Source organism: Lemur catta, chromosome 1 (genome assembly GCF_020740605.2).
Source record: "Lemur catta isolate mLemCat1 chromosome 1, mLemCat1.pri, whole genome shotgun sequence".
Lineage (NCBI taxonomy): Eukaryota > Metazoa > Chordata > Mammalia > Primates > Lemuridae > Lemur > Lemur catta.
In genome coordinates this window covers 242869063-242888832 of record NC_059128.1, presented here as the reverse complement: position 1 = coordinate 242888832, position 19770 = coordinate 242869063, and the positions used below count along the sequence as shown (strand labels likewise).

General features: G+C 38.9%; 1 protein-coding gene across 1 annotated transcript in view; it reads right to left on the bottom strand.

Annotated features, from left to right (window-relative positions):
• The window catches only part of LOC123649042, a 57748-nt gene that overhangs the window by 5988 nt on the left and 31990 nt on the right, over positions 1 to 19770 (bottom strand). The window contains 2 exon segments of the mRNA XM_045566994.1: positions 439 to 506; positions 3139 to 3297. Coding sequence (XP_045422950.1) covers positions 439 to 506; positions 3139 to 3297 — 227 coding nt within the window.

Genomic DNA, 19770 nt, shown 5'->3' with positions numbered 1-19770 from the left:
ATTAATACACAGCAGAATTAATATGCAGCAGAATTCTAGGCCCAGAATTTCTGGACTGGATCACTTTTACTCTCTCTGGACATGTCAACCACCGCCATGTGGACACTCAGGGGCTACCTGCTGGATGATGAGAGATATGTGGCACAGTTGCCTCATCACCCTTGCCAACAGTGGACCAACCTTTGGGATCAGAGCTGTGAGACTGATTTTTAGCTGCTCACATACACCCTGAGCTAAATGAGCCAGCTGAGAAAATTACCCAATTGATCCCAGCCCAAATTGTTGACTTAAAAATTGTGAAATAAACAAATGGTTGTTCTTTTAAGTAAATAAGTCGGGGGGGGGGGTTGTCTATTCATCTGTGTCTACACCAGTTCAACACTGTTATTCAATGTAGATTGATATCTACATTGAAGGCAAATCTCCCACCCTACGTACCTTTTTCTTCTTCAGAAGAATCTTGGCTTTTCGTGGCCTTTTGTTCAACTGCATAAATTTTGAATGAGCTTACCAAATATGAACAAACAAATAAACAAACAAATAAATAAACAAAAAAACACACTGTTGGAATTTTCATTGAAGTTGTATTAAATCTATAGATATATTTAGAATAGCGGACATATTTTTATATTGACTCTATTCATAAATATCTCTCCCTTAGTTAAGTATTCTTTGGTTTCTTCTGATAACTTTTTATAATGTCCTACATAATTTGTACATCTCTTTTAGATTTACTTATTTATATTATATTTTTATTATTAATATAAATTAGCTTTTTTAAATTATACTTTCTCAACTGATTTTTGCAGGTGTATCAAAGTGCAAATGACTCATTAATTGTAATAACTTATCTGTGGATATTTGGAGATTTTCTATGTAGACAATAATTTGGAGAAAATATCTCTGCCTTTCTCTACCCTTTATACTTGATTATGAATGAATCCAAAGTAACAGCTGCAAATATGAGAGGAAGCAGAGGGAAAAAAGAGAAATGAAGCCAAAAGTGCCCCCTTCTTCCATTATAAATTTGCAAGTCTGAAACAGACTGAGGGAGGGAAAAGGAGTAGCTATTTGGATAAGAGTTTGCAGTTTTGATATGACACCTGCAGGGAATGGAGGTAAATTATTATTAGACCAGACCAAACTTACATTTTCTAAAAACAACTGTAGAATCTCTCACACAATGGTGCATTTACTATCTTATGTCTCAATCAATAAAAGCAACTTAAGCCTTATGAAAAAAAAGTATGACACATATTTAATGTTTCTTTTATATGGCAAGGAAACTACGGTAGCCATAAAAGCCAAAATCAAAGCAAAAGTGGGAAATCTAAGAGGTAAGAGAGAAACAAAGCCAGCATTTCCCTGAGGGCATATTGAAACCCCCTTCTCACCCCCCATCCCCTGTGACTTTGAGTTCTGCTTTCATGACATCCCAATTTTGGTGACATAAAGCTCAGTCAGAGACCACCAAAGTTGGAAGTCTGGTAGGACCACTGCCTGCATAAAGCTGGGACCTTATGGTAGGTGATAATGATCCCCAAAGACGTCTATGTCTTAATCCTTAGAATCTGTGACGATGTTACATGGCAATGGAGAACTAAGGTTGTAGATGAAATCAAGATTGCTAATCAGCTGACTTTACAGTAAATAGAATATCCTGAATTATTCAGCAGACTCACTGTAAGCAGGAAGGTCTTTTAAATGTAGAAGACGGAAGCAGAAGGTCAGAATCAGAAGCAGAAGATGCTACACTACTGACTTTGAAGATGTAGGCAACAGCCATGAGCCAAGGAATGTGCGTGGCCTTTAGAAGCTGGAAAAGGCAAGGACAAAGTCTTCCACACAACCTCCCAAAGCAATGCGGCCCTGCTGACACTTTGATTTGAACCCAGCTATCTGAGCTCCAGAGCCATAATAAGATTATAAATTTGTGTTTTTCTTAGTCACTAAGTTGGTGATAATTTGTTAAAACAGCAATAGAAAAGCAATAGAGCCCAAAGGGGTAATATATTTTTAGAACATTTTCAATATAATTGTTGGGGGAAATTATGGTTATGAAGATAATAGAGTAATTTCTATAATAAATGTTAAGATGATGCACACACAAACACATCGAACCTACTCAGGAGTTCAACAAACACAAGCCTTACTTGATGAATTGGAATTAATGAAATAAAATGCATCATCTGCCCCTGGGTAAGGTGGGGCAAGGTTCATTAACAATTATATTTTTACTGGAAAAGGAAGAGCTGAGTCACCACGCCTGAAGCATGAAAATATCCCCACTCTGCAGAATTCAGAATGTTATGAACAGAAATAGATGCCCTTGTCTGCAGTGAGTTCCTTCCTGATCTTTCAGAGGCTTTGATCATATGCCCCAAATGGAAGAAATGACTTTTGTAAGTGAAGGAAATAATTTCAATTCCGTGGCATTCACTATGTAAATTATGAAGGCTATTTGGGGAACATTTTACACACAGGAAATGCAGTGGGCCACTGAAGTTCACGGAGTGAAAGAATCCGGGATTCCTTCTCTGGCTTTTTCTAACAGTGCTACTACTTCCACACATGACAAGTGTTTTCATTTTAAGTCCATGGGCATTTGATATGACAGTAGTGACTTCATAGTTTAATATTTTCTTTCTAAGTGTAAGAATGTCAATGTCTTGTGCTTTGGAACACTTTGGATAAAGAAAAGATTTTCTGGTGGGAGGTGTACTGACTTCAAAACATTGAGGAAAAAGCAAATTAGTTGACCAAATCGTAGGTAAGTTTAAAATGGCTCAATACTGAGGAAAGAAAGGAGCTGAAGATAAGGGTGTTATCAAGAGAACATAACGTTGGCTTAATCCAATGCTAGGAAACAGCAAATCGCATTCCCCTTTCATGACCTTACCTTTACCTCTGCCCTTGCCGAGTACTCAGGGATGAATCCTGAGCGCCGAGAGCCTCACATGCCTGCCACAGCAGGGATATGAGCAGGACCCTATCTGCATCTGTCTTCTCTTTTCCATCCTCCCATCTCATCAAAACTCAACTGTTATGATTTCTCATTTTCCTCCTTCCACCTTCAGCTATGCTTGTTGGGAAGGAGCTCATAAACTAATACATATATGATATTACATGTGATATTACATGATCCTGGAATTTTCCTTCCCCCACAGAAGAGAATGACGATTCTGATGACTCAGTTTTTCTCCTGGGTGCCCATCCATCGACCCAAGGACTGTTTTCTCTGTCGCTGCCAAATCAGTTCCACACATTTGTGTTGAAAAGCAGTAATGAAGATGGAACCTGGGAGGTGGGAGGAGAAAGGAAAGAGGTTAAGTTAATATTCAAAATAAACAAATAAGAGAATTTTGGAAATATAGGACAAATGAAAAAATAAGAGAATTTTGGAAATATAGGACAAATTATCTTATACCCACACTACTGGAGTAGTGTGGGTATAAGATAATTGAGAAAGAGGGGGAAAAAAGTGAAATATTTGTTGTTGGGGGGATTGGTATAGAATCAACTTTAATTCTTTTTGTTGTTGTTTTTTGCAACAAGGTCTTACTCTATCACCCAGGCTGAAGTGCAGTGATGAGATCATAGCTCACTGTGGCCTTCAACTCCTGGACTCAAGTAATGCTCCTGGCTCAGTCTCCCTAATAGCTGGGACTACAGGCATGTGTGCGCCACCACACACAGCTAATATTTTTGTGTATGTGTGTAGAGATGAGGTCTCACTATATTTCTCAGGCTGGTCTTGAACTCCTGGCCTCAAGTGATCCTTCCGCCTTGGCCCCGCCAAAGTGCTGGGATTACAAGTGAAAGCGAGAATGTCCATGCCCAGGCAACTTTTGACACATTTTTAAAAACACAAAAATTAGAACATAATTCCATTTTTATTAGTAATGGATATTTGGTCTGGGCTTCTATGAATGAGACTGTTTGGGTAGACTGGACCATGTGTGTCAGAGGTTAAAAGGTTTAGAGTGACCAAGTTTAGAGTGACCAACTCATCTCAGTTTTTCCAAGACTTCCCCAATATTAGCACTGAAATTTTCACATCCTGGGAATGCCTTTAGTCTTTGTTACATTGGAATGATTGTTTACTCTAAGTTGTTAGTGATGAATAATGGCTTCATGTGTTACATTTCCTGGGAAAATAGTAAACTCTCATTTTTTCTAAGAAAGGTTGCGGAGGATGAAGAAGAAATTATGATGCATTTGCCCCTCAGTGATGTCTATAGAAATACTATCTTTCCTGTAGTTGAAATGCAAACACATATCTTTCACATATCTGCTAGTGCCTCCTGGGGCTCTGATTCTAGAATTGGAATTTTCTCTCTTTCTCCTGCTTGCAAGAGAAGGCAAATACGCTACTCAGAAAAAGAGATAATCTGGGGGAAATATTAACGAAAAGAAGGAGGAGGAAGAGAGGAGGAGGAGAAAGAGAAGAGAAAGAGGAAGAAGGATTAAATAATGAAGTGTGTGGGGAGCGCATAAGTGAGAAGTTCTCGATCTAAAGCAGAAGTTCTCATCTGGGGATGATTGCATCCTCCATGGGGTATTTAGCAATGTCTGGGGATATTTTGGGTTGTCACAACTGAAAAGAGGACACTACTGGCATCTAGTAGGTAGAGGGCAAGGATCCTCTATCCTACAGTGTACAGGGCAGATCTTCACAACAACGAATTTTCTAGCCCAAAGTGTCAATAATGCCAGTGTTCATAAATCCTGACCTAAAAGAATGCATCATTAGTAATGGACTAACACACTTCAGAAAATGTACAGGAGGAGAGCTGGGGGTGCAGCCTTCTTGTCTGCCCTTAAATCACACTATATATAGAGTGCCACTGAAAAAAACTGATTTTTAAGTGTCTAAAATGATAGTGCTGGTATATAAATAGAATGCTAAAAGAACATAAATGAAAGCAAGAAATAGATGTCAATTTCTTTGATATAGCTGCTCTGGTCGCAGATAAAACACTTGATGTAGAAAATAATACTTTTCTCAAAGGTTTTCTAATGTTAGGACAAAGGAGAATATCCCAACTCACTCAGAATCTATAAAAGATGCTGTTAAATTGGAAATGAATCAGCAATTAGGAGAAGTGAAGTTTGCCTTATGAACAATAGCACCAGCTGATTTATTCACTCAACAAGCGTATTTCTTTATGCCAGGTTCTTGAGGAAACTGGGCTTGCAAAGATGAACATGAGACACTGAGGGTACAAAAAATATAATTCTTTACTGAAGGTGAACATTCTGTCATGGGAGCACAGCAAAGGAGAGACCCATTGCTTAAAGAAAGTATCTCAGAATAGGTAAAATACTATCTAGGCCTTGAAAGATGAGTCAATAGGAGTAAATAATCCACCAGAGAAAAGCAAGATAAGGACAATCCAGGCCAAGGCTGCAATAAGTGCAGATCATGGGGACTTTAAAGAGGTGTATACCTTGGTGTTTGAGTGGCTCTTCAGTGCAGCTAGTAGATTTGATGGAGAAAAAAAAGAAGAGATTATGTATCAAAAGTCAAAAGAAAGGCTACTAGAACACCTATTAACCATTTTCTAAAGCCAAACATGCATATATATTCTTCCCTACGCCCATCATTTTCTTCTCCCAAAGTGGGTCTTGGCCCACTTGTCCTTTCTGTGTATATTCTAGGTTTTGGCATATATCCTTCAGACCAAAGAAATGCTTCTGTCTTTGTGCTATGCATAGTTTATATTAACATTCATTTGTAACTTTGTTATAATGATTGCTTCTCCTGAGTATAAATTGTATCTTTGCCCATCTATGTCATGAATTTTTTAAAAGACGGACCAGGGCCGGGCACGGTGGCTCACGCCTGTAATCCTAGCACTCTGGGAGGCTGAGGCGGGCGGATTGTTTGAGCTCAGGAGTTCAAGACCAGCCTAAGCAAGAGCGAGACCCCATCTCTACTAAAAATAGAAAGAAATTATATGGACAGCTAAAAATATATATAGAAAAAATTAGCCGGGCATGGTGGCGCATGCCTGTAGTCCCAGCTACTCGGGAGGCTGAGGCAGGAGGATTGCTTGAGTCCAGGAGTTTGAGGTTGCTGTGGGCTAGGATGATGCCACGGCACTCTAGCCCGGGCAGAGTGAGACTCTGTCTCAAAAAAAAAAAAAAAGATGGGCCAGGTTATAAATAGGCTTGGAGCCTCCAAGGACATGATTGCCTCAGTCCCTGGCAATCATATGTACACAACAAATGTTGGTGTTTATTATTAAAACACTGTTAGAGTGGACAAAATGGAAAAAGAAAGTGATGTATGAAACAATTTAGTGCTCTGCTAAAGTGTTATTTTTCAAGAGGAACAATAACTCATTCTTCTAGAGGTGTGATTAGTAAAGATTGTGTATTTGCCACCTGGCACCAATTAGACACTGGATAAATATTTATCCAATAAACAAAACATCAGATAAAAAAATGTCCAAATTGAATTGGTGTTAATGGTTAGATTTCTTATGCCTACAGGTCATCTCACTCTTTACTTCAGCAATCTATTCCTACACTTCTGCTTTCAACCTATAAAAGAAATAATCAATTTTTCCGATACTCCCTTATATGCCCCCAAACATGGGATCATGTGAGCTAGAAGGCTAGAGTTCACCCTGGCTGGCATGGTCATGGTTTCTGTGGGACCTGTGGCAGGGAGGAGGTTCAGTCCCCTTTGAAAAAGACATGAATCAATTTATTGGACTTCACTGATGGTTAAACCTCCAACAGGTTTTACCAGGGTTAATAATAGAAAAGAATTGTAGAGTCACAGAACTTGAAGCGGAAGAAAAGTTCATAACATCATCTTGTCTAATTTCCTGACAATGGAGAATAAAGTGGCATTGTTCTTGTTTTATTTATTTATTTTTTGATGAGCCACATACAGTTTACATAACTTTCCCAGAGTCACTCTCAAAAATGGGCTTGTCTAATGAATATGAAAATTTCCCAACTAGCCACTCTAATTGAAGTTATGACTGGTATATTATTTATGATTTTAATGTTTATCATAGAAATTAAAACAGAAAATTTAAAAGTACTTACATACATGTATTTATTAACATTTACAATAACAATAAGTCTATTATATGTTAACATAATGCAAAATTATGAAAAATAATTATATTTCCCAAAGCAAAAAAAAAAAAATGTGAGAAGAGTGACATTGTTTTACATTTTTGCAAATCTCTTTAATGGCCAGCTTAATAGATAACTGAATTCTCATATCTGCTCCTCAGTTCAATCTGTTGCTGTATATTGTTTTGCTTTAAATATATGAAGAAACTCCAGCCTCACACAGATGAATAATTGAGAAAGAAAGAAGTATTTTAATGTCCTTTTTAGATAATAGGATATTTTCCTTTGATATTGTACCAAAACTTAAACAATGATTGCAATGTGGAATCTGAAATGAGCAATCAAATCTGTACATGTTATTATAACTTATATTTTGGGATCCTTTTGTCCTTACCTCCTATTTTCACACCCCTCACACACACACACACACACACACACACACACACACACACACACACACACACAGAAGTAGGCATCCTTATCTCTCCATTTTGCAAATGGAGAAACTAAGGCTCAGAAAAATAAAGTCTCTGAATTTTCCAAGGACATAGAGTGAGTGTTTGAGCCAAAATATGAGCCCAGTGTGCCCCAAGCCCCTACCTAATATAGATTCTTTTGCTACAGACATGGTAAATATTAGAAAGTTGGTGATTATATCAAGCATATGCCATCAACTCCGTTTTGCATATGAAGAAACTTGGATTTAGACAAGCTAAATCTAAGATGACACAGCTAGTTAGAGGCTCAAACTGAGAACTTTTGACTTTAATGTTCTAAATTCAAGAAATCTGCAACACAATATCCACACGAAAAGGTAAGTATAATTTCTTTGCTCATCTATATTATGAATAAAGTGGCTAGTATAAATAAGAGGGATTTTTAAGGGCAGGCACAGTGGCTCATGCCTATGATCCCAGCACTTTGCAAGGCCTAGGTGGGAGGATTGCTCGAGCCCAGGAGTTCCAACACCAGCCTGGCTGACATAGCGAGACCCTTGTCTCTACAAAAATTTAAAAAATTGGCTGGTGCATGGTGGCATGTGCCGCTAGTCCCAGCTACTCGGGAGGCTGAGGCAGGAGCATCACTTGAGCCCAGGAGTTGGAGGCTGCAGTGAGGTATGATCATGCCACTGCTCTCCAGCCTGGGTGCCAGAGCAAGACCCTATTTCAAAACAATAAATAAATAAAAATAAATGAGAGTGGTTTCTATTTTCATCAAAGATATAGACAAATTACATTTTTTGTTCACTGTTTTAGTCTGAAGTCATTTGACAAAAATTAATATTTTAATAGTATACACTTACACACATAGAAACTGGCATGTTAATCCTTAAATGTCTTACTTAATGTATTTAATAACAGCAAAAACTATTCTACCCCATTCCATTGTTTCTTTGTTAATGAATCAAAATATACAAAATGTAGGCCAGGTGCAGTGGCACACGCCTATAATCCTAGCACTTTGGGAGGCAGAAGTGGGAGGATGGCTTGAGCCTAGGAGTTTGAGGTTGCTGTGAGCTATGTGTGCACCATTGCACTCTAGCCCAGGTGACAGAGTGAATCCCTGTCTCCAAAAACGAAAAACAAAAACAAAAAACAAACCTAAAAGAAATAGAAGAGTTTTATATATGTGCTAAACTCAGATCCTTATAATTTGCTTTCAGTAAAGTCAACATTTCACTTAAAATTATCTAAATATAATCTGGGTCCATCACACTTTCATAGCATTATATGGAATGGGAATTATATGGTCCAGTGGGAATCTGGACCTGGGCCTAGCTGATCCTCCTCTTCCTCTTGCCCCTCACTGTGTCTGGAAGGCAGGATGCAGTGTGTGAATGGCTCCTTACACACCCTCCTGCCACCATCTGAAATCCATTCTTCCAAATATTGGGAACCTCATTTGTTATTGTAGCATGACTATGGAAGAGGAAGGTAAGGCTTAAAAGAATCAGTCCGAAAAAGAATTTCCAGCATCTCACATATATATGGAGATAATCAGAGACTAGAGGATAGGTAGTTTCTTGCACATCTACAAGTAACATTAACCCTGGTAGACCATTTTCTGAAAACAACTCTTTGTGGATAGTTAAAGATGAGACGAACGATTTTATATCACTGCCTTTGACCTCCTCAGGGTTTGTCAGACCAGTTGGAAGGCAGGGAGCCTGTCAGCAACTTACTTACTTTCAGGCTGTGTGCACTATAGCAAGGGTTTGAGTCAATCCATTATTTCCTAGTCCTGATCCTCCTCTGCCAAATTCTGCCTGGCTAACTCCCCGGGGGGGGGCCCCTTTTTACGATGACTTTCTTTCAATTTAGCCAAGAGATAAGTGAGGGTCTAGAGAGGAAAGTCTTTAAATACCATGCCCTGCTAATTTTTTTTATTTTTTGTAGATATGTGTCTCCCTATGTTGCTCAGGCTGGTCTCAAACTCCTAGCCTCTAGCAATCCTCCTGCCATGGCCTCCCAAAGTTCTAGGATCATAGGCGTGAGCCACTCTGCACTTTAAATGAGGAAGTAACTAATAAAGAAAATAAAAACAAGGAAGAGACAAAGCTAGCTGTTTCCTACAAACATTCAACACCACAGCTGTTCACTGTCCTCTTGCCCCAGTGGAAACTGGCTTTCTCCCCTGCCTTGAATGATGCTTTCCTGGTGTCCCTGGCTTATTCCGACAGCTGTAACCTTGCCATGATTACATGGCAAGATTCTGAGATATGTTAAGTGAGCTCTGAGACAGCTTGTTCAGTACTTTACTTAGTTATGATCAAAGCTGTATTTTTCTTATAACAGCCATAATAGATAACACTTTACAAACACTTCCTCATTTCATCCTCATAGTAAACACTCAACGAGGAAGATTGTATTATTGTCCTCATGTCACAGACCAGGAAAGTGAGACTTAGCCCTGTGTCCAAGTCATCTGACTTCAAGACTTATTCTCTAGAGCAGAGGATTCCAAAATGTCTTCACATCAGAAGGGTGCTTGGTTATGAACATAGATTTCCAGGCAGCTAATTCAGAGATTCTCATTGAGTAAATGTGGAGTGGAGCCCAGTGAACTGTTCTTTAACAGATGCCTCTGATAAAGCCTGATTAAATCCTCACAATGCTACTCTACAATCTTGTCTATTCTGCACAACCCTTTCCCACTTCTCGGTTAATCACTCCTTCTGCTGGGTTCTCAGAGAACTCTGTTCTCATGCCTCGTGCAGTAGGATCCTCACTGTATTAAAATTAGCTACTTTTATGTCTGCCTCCCTGACTGGATTAGGAACTACTTGATGTCCACGATCCTGTTTCTTTATTATTTCTTTTTCCTGAATTGCTCATTCCATTGATGTCTACATAGCTGGGTTCTCCTTATCATTTAGGCCTCAGCTTAGTAGTTCCCTTCTCAAAGAAGCCTTTTCTGATGACCTAATCAGGAAGTCCACCACTCAATCTCTCTCACATCCTCATTCAGTAGAAAGCACAGTGCTCAGCACAATCGATGCTCAATTACCACTGAATTATCCAAATGCAGTTTAAACACATTCTTAGGGCACCTGAAAAACAGAGGCACCAAACATTTGTGGAAGAAATTGACAAATAATTACTTTTAAACTCCAGAAGAAGTCATCTGAAAAATATCAGGATGTTGCTGGTCTCCCTTCCACTTATATCATGACTATTAATAGTATTGTCTTTACACAGAATGCTATATTGAGCATGGGCTCCATAATATTTTGGGACTTTGATTCTCTACAGGTTTTAATCTGGCACTCTGCATGGTATGTTTATCAATATCTTTGTTTTTCAAAACATTTTGAAAATAAACTGGACAGTTATGACCCAGTCCCAACTTGAAGAGGTAAAAAACAAACAAAAAAACAAAAACAAAAACAAAAACCCAGAAGCATAAAAAAGAAGAGAAAGAACATTGAACTAATAATTTTTTTAAAAAATCCTTCCTGTATTTCAAAATTTTACTAGGAATATTAGATTATCAAATTGAGCATTAAACAAAGCAAAGAAAGAAATTGGCTGGCATGATTTATACTTCTCAAAGTCCTACTTGTTTTTCTGCAGGGGTTAGAGCTTGTCTTGTACTTGACTAGCCTTTGATTTCCTGTATTGTTTAGGATAAGTTTAGAAGGCACAGAGCTTCATATCCACAGCGACCACTGTGGTATAAGCACTATCACCTCTTGCCTCCACTGCTGCAGTAGTTTCCTAACTGGGTTTTCTGCTTCCACTTTTGCTTCATTGTATTCCTTCTCCACGTAGACCCCAGAATGATCTTTTAAGAGTACGTCAGATTATATTACTCCTTGCTTAAAATTTTCTAGTTGCTTCCTTCACGTTTAGAATAAAATCCAAACTCCTCACCCTTGTCGTCAAGGCCCCCTGTGATGCATGATCAAACTCCTACCTCCAATTTATCCTCACCTGCTGTGCTCCTCCTCCTTTGATGGGCTCCCAACGGAGTGATTCCCACCTGGAGGGTTGCATAAGCCATTCCTTTGACTGCATGACTCTGCATAGCAGGTCCAACAGCAGACTTTATGTTTTAAAATGGACCCAGGATTTGTTTTAATCAGATATGGTAAGACATGCACACATGGAAAGACTGTCATGAAGAAAGAAGTTATCTTTTTTTAGAGATAGGGTCTCGCTCTGTCATCCAGGTTGGAGGAGGGCAGTGGCACAATCAGCTCACGGTAACCTCAAATTCCTAAGCTCAAGTGATCCTCCCACCTCAGCCTCCCAAGTCACTGGGACTACAGGCATGTACCACCACACCCAGCTAATCATTTGTTGCTGTTGTCTTGCTGTTACTCAGCCTGATCTTGAACTCCAGCCTCAAGCAATTACCTGGCCTTAGTCTCCCTAAGTGCTGGGATTACAGGTATGCACCAATATACCTGGCTGAAAGTCTATACTTTTGCAGATCCCTAGAAACAGGAGGCGTGCCATGAAGGTCTACAAGGGGAAACACACCAGGATCAGTCAGGGGGCAGCGGGAGTGGGAGGAAAAGGAGGCAAGGGCCTTAATTGTGGTTTCCAAGGAAAAGAATGGGCAAGACAGGGTAAACAGGCTTAGAATTGGCTACTTTGAGTAATTTATGCAAGCTCTGGGGTGCAGGAGCTGTCCTGAGTTATCTTGTACCTGGCTCTGAGGTGATTAGGGTGTTGTTACCAAACCCAAAAGAGGTCCAGCTTAGGTCTCGTTGCTCACTGCACAGAAAGCCAATTACCGAGACAATGATTATTGCCAGGAAAGAAAGAGTTTTATCGCCAGGAGAGAGGAGATTATTTCTCAAATCCATGTCCATGACTGACTAAGGCAAGAGCTTTTGTAGCAGGTTGTGGAATGCAGGTCGGGTTGCATGGGGTTTGAAGTCATGGGGTCTGCAGGTGGTCTGATACAAGAGTCAGCTGTTGGGAATGGATGGTGCGCCATCAGGAAGTCCTGTGGAGAAGTTAGTTAGGCAAGATTACAATGTTCTGCTCATTAGGTTTACCTGATCTGAAAATCTGAGGTATTGGGGAGAGAACAAAAAAAATAACTTAGGGAGGGGGTCATTTTGCAAGGCCAATGACAAGGGCAAGGGAATGTAAGAGTCCTGTAGAGGAGGTGGGGGGAGAGAGTGTGGGCTTTGGGTTGGAAGTTTGCACATGAGAAGCATGCTCCCTCTGTCTCTAGGAATTAGCCAACCTTGGGAAGAGCAGTCCCTCCACAATCACCAACGCCCCAGATACCAGACCATCAAAAATACAGAAAATAAAAAAATATAGTTAGTACTGCTTAGTCCTGTAAACTCCATATACATCATTGAAACATAGCTGCAGACTTCTGGAAACCGTCACAGTCTAACTGGAAGGGGGCCTAGAAGTGCAAGGTTTTAAGAACGGAGTGGGCGGCGCCAGAGAAAGAAAGACAAGCAGAGTTAAAAGGGATAAGTAAAGAGGCTTCATTGGGGTGCTCCCGGGTGGGGGTAATGAGTCCCAAGAGAGGGGCCCGGGCGAGCCTCATGGTGCCACGAGTGGAACCAGAGAAGGCGCCCCGCGCAGAAGTCTGGGTGGACTTATATACCTTTTTAGGGGTGGGGGATGGGAGTTTCTCTGGAGGGAAGGTTTCGGCGGGAAGAGTGAGGAATTTCTTTGTTTCAGCTTCAGGGCAGGTATGGAGGATTAGGAGGGGCTTCCTCTTTTTCCATTAGGGAGGGGAGGGGTGCCCACCACCAGAAACAGAAATGCCTCTTCTTTTTCCATTGTCTCAGACTTTGTAATTAAATTTGACTTGATATTCTTCCCCAGACTCAGGAATGACAAATCAAATTTTCTTGCTCTCCCCAGTTTTTATTTTTATTCATTTATTTATTTACATACTTTTATGGCAACAACTTGCCCATCTCTCCAGTTTTTAAAGAAGGAATCCTTGTAAATGTGTTGTTCTTTACCAGTATTCTCAATAAATTTTGGAAAGGATGTGCTTCTGAATGAAACTACTTTTTTTCAGATGTAAATGCAGGCCTAGGTCATGTAAATACTTTAAAGAGAAGCAATGTGAGAAGAGAAAAAAGCATGTCACTGTTATCTCTTAGTAGCTTTCCCTTTCTGGAATCTAAACTGGGCCAGGAAACTGTTTCAACTCATCCTAATTCAAAAAGAGGATGAGATGGGCTAGAAAAGAAAATGGAGGATGAGAGGCTTAAGGAGATTGTGAGGGTATTTAGGGAAATATGGTCCAAAAAAGAGGACAGCTTTCTCTTCCACATGAGGGAAGAAAGTTTGTTAAATAATCTTTTGCTGCAGCTTGCACTAATTGGTTGCTGTTGTCACCGACACATTTTCCTATCTCTTGGTTGAATTTTTGCAGTAGCAAAAGAACCAATTTAATACATATTGAGAGTTTAATGCAATAGTTAGAAATTTTTATATCATAGAATCTTAGAGTTGTAAAAATGCCAGGGATTAGAAAATTCATCATTTATCTATGCAGGAATTAATTCTGAAATGTAGTTATAAAGTTAATGTAGGCAACTTATTCTATTACTGATCATCCTGTGTTATTAATTGTAATGGATGGATAAGTACATAGCCCTTTAGTGATATAGTGATCCAAAGATAAAATTGAAGCTAATTTTTTTCCTCTTTTTCTCCAAGAGGAAAAAATGAACCCAAAATTTTGTCTAATAGAATCTCTCACCCGAAAATCAGGTCAGTAATTTTCATTCCTAATTAGTTCTCAAAGAATCCATGGTTATTTTCTGAGGAGAGTTTGGATTGGCAAGGTCCCATGTTGCCAGTTGCATATGCAGGATAATTTTCAGGCTGTAGGAAGGGAAAAAAAATGACTGACTTTAACACTGGATGTATTTGAATATACAATATATTAATATACTAAATTATATATTTTATTATGATTCCAGGTTTGGATAATTTGGCAACTCATCTACCTCATCAAGGATCTGAATCCTTTCTATCTAAGAAGACATCCTTCCGTCTTCAGATGCCAGCTGTGTCCTCAGATCCTCAGATCCTTGAGGGTTTCGAGACGGATGCCACATCTTCAGGCATCACCATCTCACCCAGGGGTGTCTCACAGCTGGAAGAGGGGAAGAAAGGACACCACCTTCCTCATTTGTCTTTTTAAGAAATAGAGAAAACTTTTCCAAAGGCTTTCCTCTTCTATCTCAATGAAAGAATTGTCACATGCCCATCCCTAACCTAATCAACCACAAAGGCAAAGGTACCGTGGTTAGTTGAAACCAATCCTGATTACACCACTGGGGCTGGAGAACAGCCCAGTCTCCTTTGAAGTTTATGGTCCACTAATTCATGAAAATACTCACGCTTCTATCCACAAAGGCTAAGGGGAACACAGATGTAGGGCAGCCACCCCACAAAAAGGGCAGTGTACTTTCATAGTCAGTGGTGCACGGAGAAGGGTTTATATTGTCCTCAAAAACAAAATTAAGAAAATCCTTATTATTGACAAGTTCTTTCAAATACTGAAATAAAAGTTGCTTTTGTCATTTCCACTTGGACTTGGGCATTTTCTGGATAGAAGTAAGTCTAACTTCTTTTTGACACTTGCTGTGTCAATTGTCTGGGCACAGTATTCAAATACAGCTCTCACATGACTCTGCGGCCTTTTCCTTCCAGTCCCCTCAGCCATTCATGCCTTATGGTTTCCAAATTCATCCCTGTCTTCTCCATGCATATCTCTCATTCTATTCAACTCCTGATGACATGAAATTCACCTTTGAAGTCTTAGTTCTGGAAAGCCTTTCCAAATTCCCTGTGGTCATTAAGTCCTCCGTGGTCCATTCGTAGTCTGCTCTCACACCTCCTCCATGCCCACATTTATTGAGCTCTATATTCCAGTCGGTGTGTCAAAAACTTTATCAGGAGTCTCATTTAATCTTCATGAGAACCCTATGAAACAGATACTAATTTTATCTCAACTTCATAAGTGACAAAATTGAGGCACAGAGAGATGAGTAATTTGCTTAGGTCATAAAGTATTTAAATAGTGGGGCCAGGATTCCAAACCAGATCATGAGACTTCTAGTCCTGGCTCATTAGTACCACAATCTACAGCTTCTTCATGTTCTTTTCCGTATCCCCAGAGCTCTCCTTGCCCTGTGTCCGGTACATAGTGAACACTTCACAAGTGTTAAGTGAATGAATGAATTATTCATAGTCATTCTCTTCTATATAACAGCACTAATCAATTTCCTCCTGAAAAATGTGATGCTCATTATTGAAAACACTATTCCAAGTGTTTTTTGACTCGAACAAAATAAATGGCATATGTGGAAAATAATGCCTCCCACTCCCAAGATATCTAATCCCTAGAACCTGTGAATATGTTATCTTACACAGAAAAAGGAATTTTGCAGATGTTGTTATATTAAACATCTTGAGATGAGATTATCTGGGTGGCCCCAATGTAATCACGAAGGCCTTACAAGAGGGAGGGAGGCAGGATGGACAGTCAGAGAAGGAGATGTGATAAGGGAGGCAGGGGTTGAAAGGGATTTGAAGATGCTACACTACTTGCCCTAGAGATGGAAGAAGGGGCCATGAGCCAAGGAAATGCAGGCGGCCTCTAGAAGATGGAAAAGGCAAGGGAACAAATTGCCCCCTAGGGCCTCCAGAAAGAACACAGCCTTGGCCTTGCTGACACCTTGATTTCAGACTTTTGACCTGGAGAACTGTAAGAAAATAAATTTTTGTTGTTTAAAACCACTAAGTTTGTGATAGTCTAGATACTTTTTTTCTATTTTGGTGTTTCTATTAATAACTCAGCCTATCAGTGTAGTCCTCTTGATATGGAGTACATCGAGTTTTCAGACTACAGATAGATTAAACTGAAGATATAAATTCTCTCCATGTTTATTTGGGTTTTCGTCTTTAAAGTCTCTTGTTGGCATCTGTCCCCTTATGTTGCCTAACCCTTCTGGATTGTCACCACCGTCCTAGTCCCTGTTGTTTGCTCTCACTGATGCTGCCTTGAAAGAAGTTTGGGTCTCAAGATTAAGGCAGTGGCCTTGAGGCCCATTCATAAGAAATAACAAATTTCTCCCATTTTGGGGACTGCCTTCTAATCATAAAATCTAACATTATACTGTTTGTTACAGATGTGGTCACAACTTTTTAAAATGTAAATTTCTAAAATACCTGTCTATGAGAGAAAAAAGTGATTTCAAGCCAAATCATAAGCATCTCAACTTCAAAGTATTTTTAACCCTAACAATCAGTGATTGAAGCAGGCTTCAGGCTTCAGTTTAATAGATCGTTATACTGAAGACATAAAATATTTATTATTGTAGTTAATTTTGTCTACCTACTTATAACTTTGCATTTTATACACTTTTAAAATAACCTGGTCTTATTATTCCTCTTATGAAACAGAGATATGATCTCTCACAGTCCTCTAGTAATGATCTTAACTTGGTAAGTTGGTATATTTGATCCCCTAAACCAAGCTTCTTAAAATGTGGCCCCTGGAAAAGCATCAGCAACTTCTTGGAATCTGTTAAAAGTAAAAAAATAAATCTCAGGCTACAACTAATCCTGCAGAATCAGAAACCCCAGGGTAGGACCCAACAATTCGTGTTAGAGGTTGGAGCTATGTTAGGTAATCTGGGTTGGAGTGTCAGAGCATTAACACCGTTTTAGAAAGGCCCTTCACAACTTAGCAGTTCAGAATCCTTGGGTAGAAATTTTCTTCTGTAAACATCTGAGTATATGCATGATTTATTTTAAGCAAAGATAAGACAATACTAGTAAAGAAAAAGCCATAAGAAAAAAAAAAATGGAAAGATCAATTCAGCATAAAGTAGATCACCAATTCTATCTTTCCTTGTGCTCCTAGAAAGTTGTTTCCTCTTGTTTCTACCACATTCTGTTTATGTCTGATAATTACAAAACCCTGATAATAGTATTGGTCTGCTGTGGTCTGAATGTTTGTGTTCCATCCCAAATCCATATATTGATACCTAATCCCCAATGCAATAGTATTAAGAGGTGGGGCCTTTAGGAGGCAATTAGGTCATGGAGGACAGAGCTCTCACGAATTGAATTAGTTCCTTTATAAAAGAGGCCCTAGAGAGCTGCCTTGCCCCTGCTACCATGTGAAGACACAGAAGGTGCTATCAGGAAACAAGTCTTCACCAGACACTAAATCTACTGGCACCATGATCTTGGACTTCTCAGCCTCCAGAAGTGTGAGAAATAAATGTTAGTTATTTGTAAGCCGCCCAGTTTATGGTATTTTGTTATGGTAGCCCAAATGGACTAAGACAATGTCTGCTAGTCTGCCAGCATCATTAAGGCAGGGCACCTGTCTGTTCACTACTGTGTTCTCTGACCCTAGTCCAATGCATGACACATATACAGTCTCAGTAAATATTTGTAGTCTGAATGCCTACTTCCCCCATATTACCTCTCAAGGCAGGAACTCCAATGTCTAGAACTCCATATGTCCAATGCCTAGAATGCCACTGTGCTGTGCTGTGCGAACACATAATATGTTCTCATTAAAAACATAAATAAAATGAATGAAATTATGATTTACATATCAAATTTCATTCCCATATTCAGTTCACATTCTGAGGCACTATCAAGTTTTGCTGAAAGTAAGTAGACATGGACTGGTGCCAAAGGAATTTCTGTTGCACTAAGACTTTGCAAAAATATTTGATGTTAGAGAATTTAGATTGCACAAGCTACTTCTGTAAAAACAAAGAAATGGCAGCTGGCAAAACCGTAGAAAATCATTTCAGACATTAACCTGAATTTGGACCAGAATCTTTTTTATCATGTCTGAACTAAAACACACAGTCTAAAATAATGACTAGTCATATTAAGTACTTATATAATCAACTATTAGGAAATGCTGATAAATGTATGGTTCCAAGAACCATACAGTGATGATTTTACATTAAACCTGTCACTACTGCAAGTTTGTCATGCGATTTTCCTCCAAATATATTTCTAATGAAGTGAGTGATATTCTTCTCCAGTCTTTTATATTTATGCTTGATTTCATGAAAGGATCCGAGTATGTAGAGAACCAAACCTGCAGGATTTTTTTTTTTTTTTTTTTTTGGTCTTAAATGGCTTTGGGAGATAGAGACAGGGGTAGATTATAATAGAATACTGAATAAAAGAGTCTTTCTCCACAAAAACAAGCTTCTTAAGATTTGCTTAACCTTTAAGCAAAGTTAAACACCCTCTTTATTACTGTTTTTATCTGATCTTTTACTATGCTAATATTTATTGTCCACAGCCTGTGGGGGACAGTTAGAATTCAATTTTACTTGCCTAGGAATCCTTTGTTCTTAGAACTCATATTAGCACCTACCAACAAGACACAATTTGGGAAGGGCTACTCAATTCCAAAAGCAAGTACTGCATCCTTTCTGAAATAACACTTACAAAGAGAAGAACTAGTAAAGCCTACAGGACAATGCATCACACTCTGTTTTTCACTCAAGGGGCCATTCCCAGATGGACATTTTTAAGGACAGAAAAAAGACCACAATTCCTACTAGGAAAAAAAAAATAGAAATATTAATGTAATGGAAAATTTGAAGTTTAGTCTGAATTTTTTTAAACAACTAGTGACATATATGGGTCACTTTTTATCAAAATTTCATCAAAATTTGAAACCTGGGCATTAAGTTATATTTGTTCTGTTCAGTTAAAATTTTTCTTTTTATGTCAGAGTCAATTGAAGGATTTCCTAACAAAAGCATAGATTCCTCTTCCTCTGACTCATCAAATGAATTCGTGTGCCAAGGCTTTGAGCCAGCCCAGAACTAGGTTTCAATCTTGTTCTGTCCTTGGCTGGTTTTGCTCTCTTCATATTAGCTCAGTATTATTAAGTATGAAATGTCCGATTTCCTTAAGTACTAAGTTTGACAGTTGATATCACTGACATTTCACTTTGAAACTTCTTTTTTTTAATTTTTATTGTGAAGGTACAACCCCAAGCTAAATGGATGGGTTTAACTTGTGATGATCTTTCAAATTTTTTTTTTTTAGAGCAATTTTTTGGGAAACCATGGATAAGTCAAAAATTCCTGTTATTTTCGCATATGAGTTCCATCCTGGAACCAATGCAGTGCAGACAGCTCGAAATATCAAAGAAGTGTTGGGAAGGATGTGG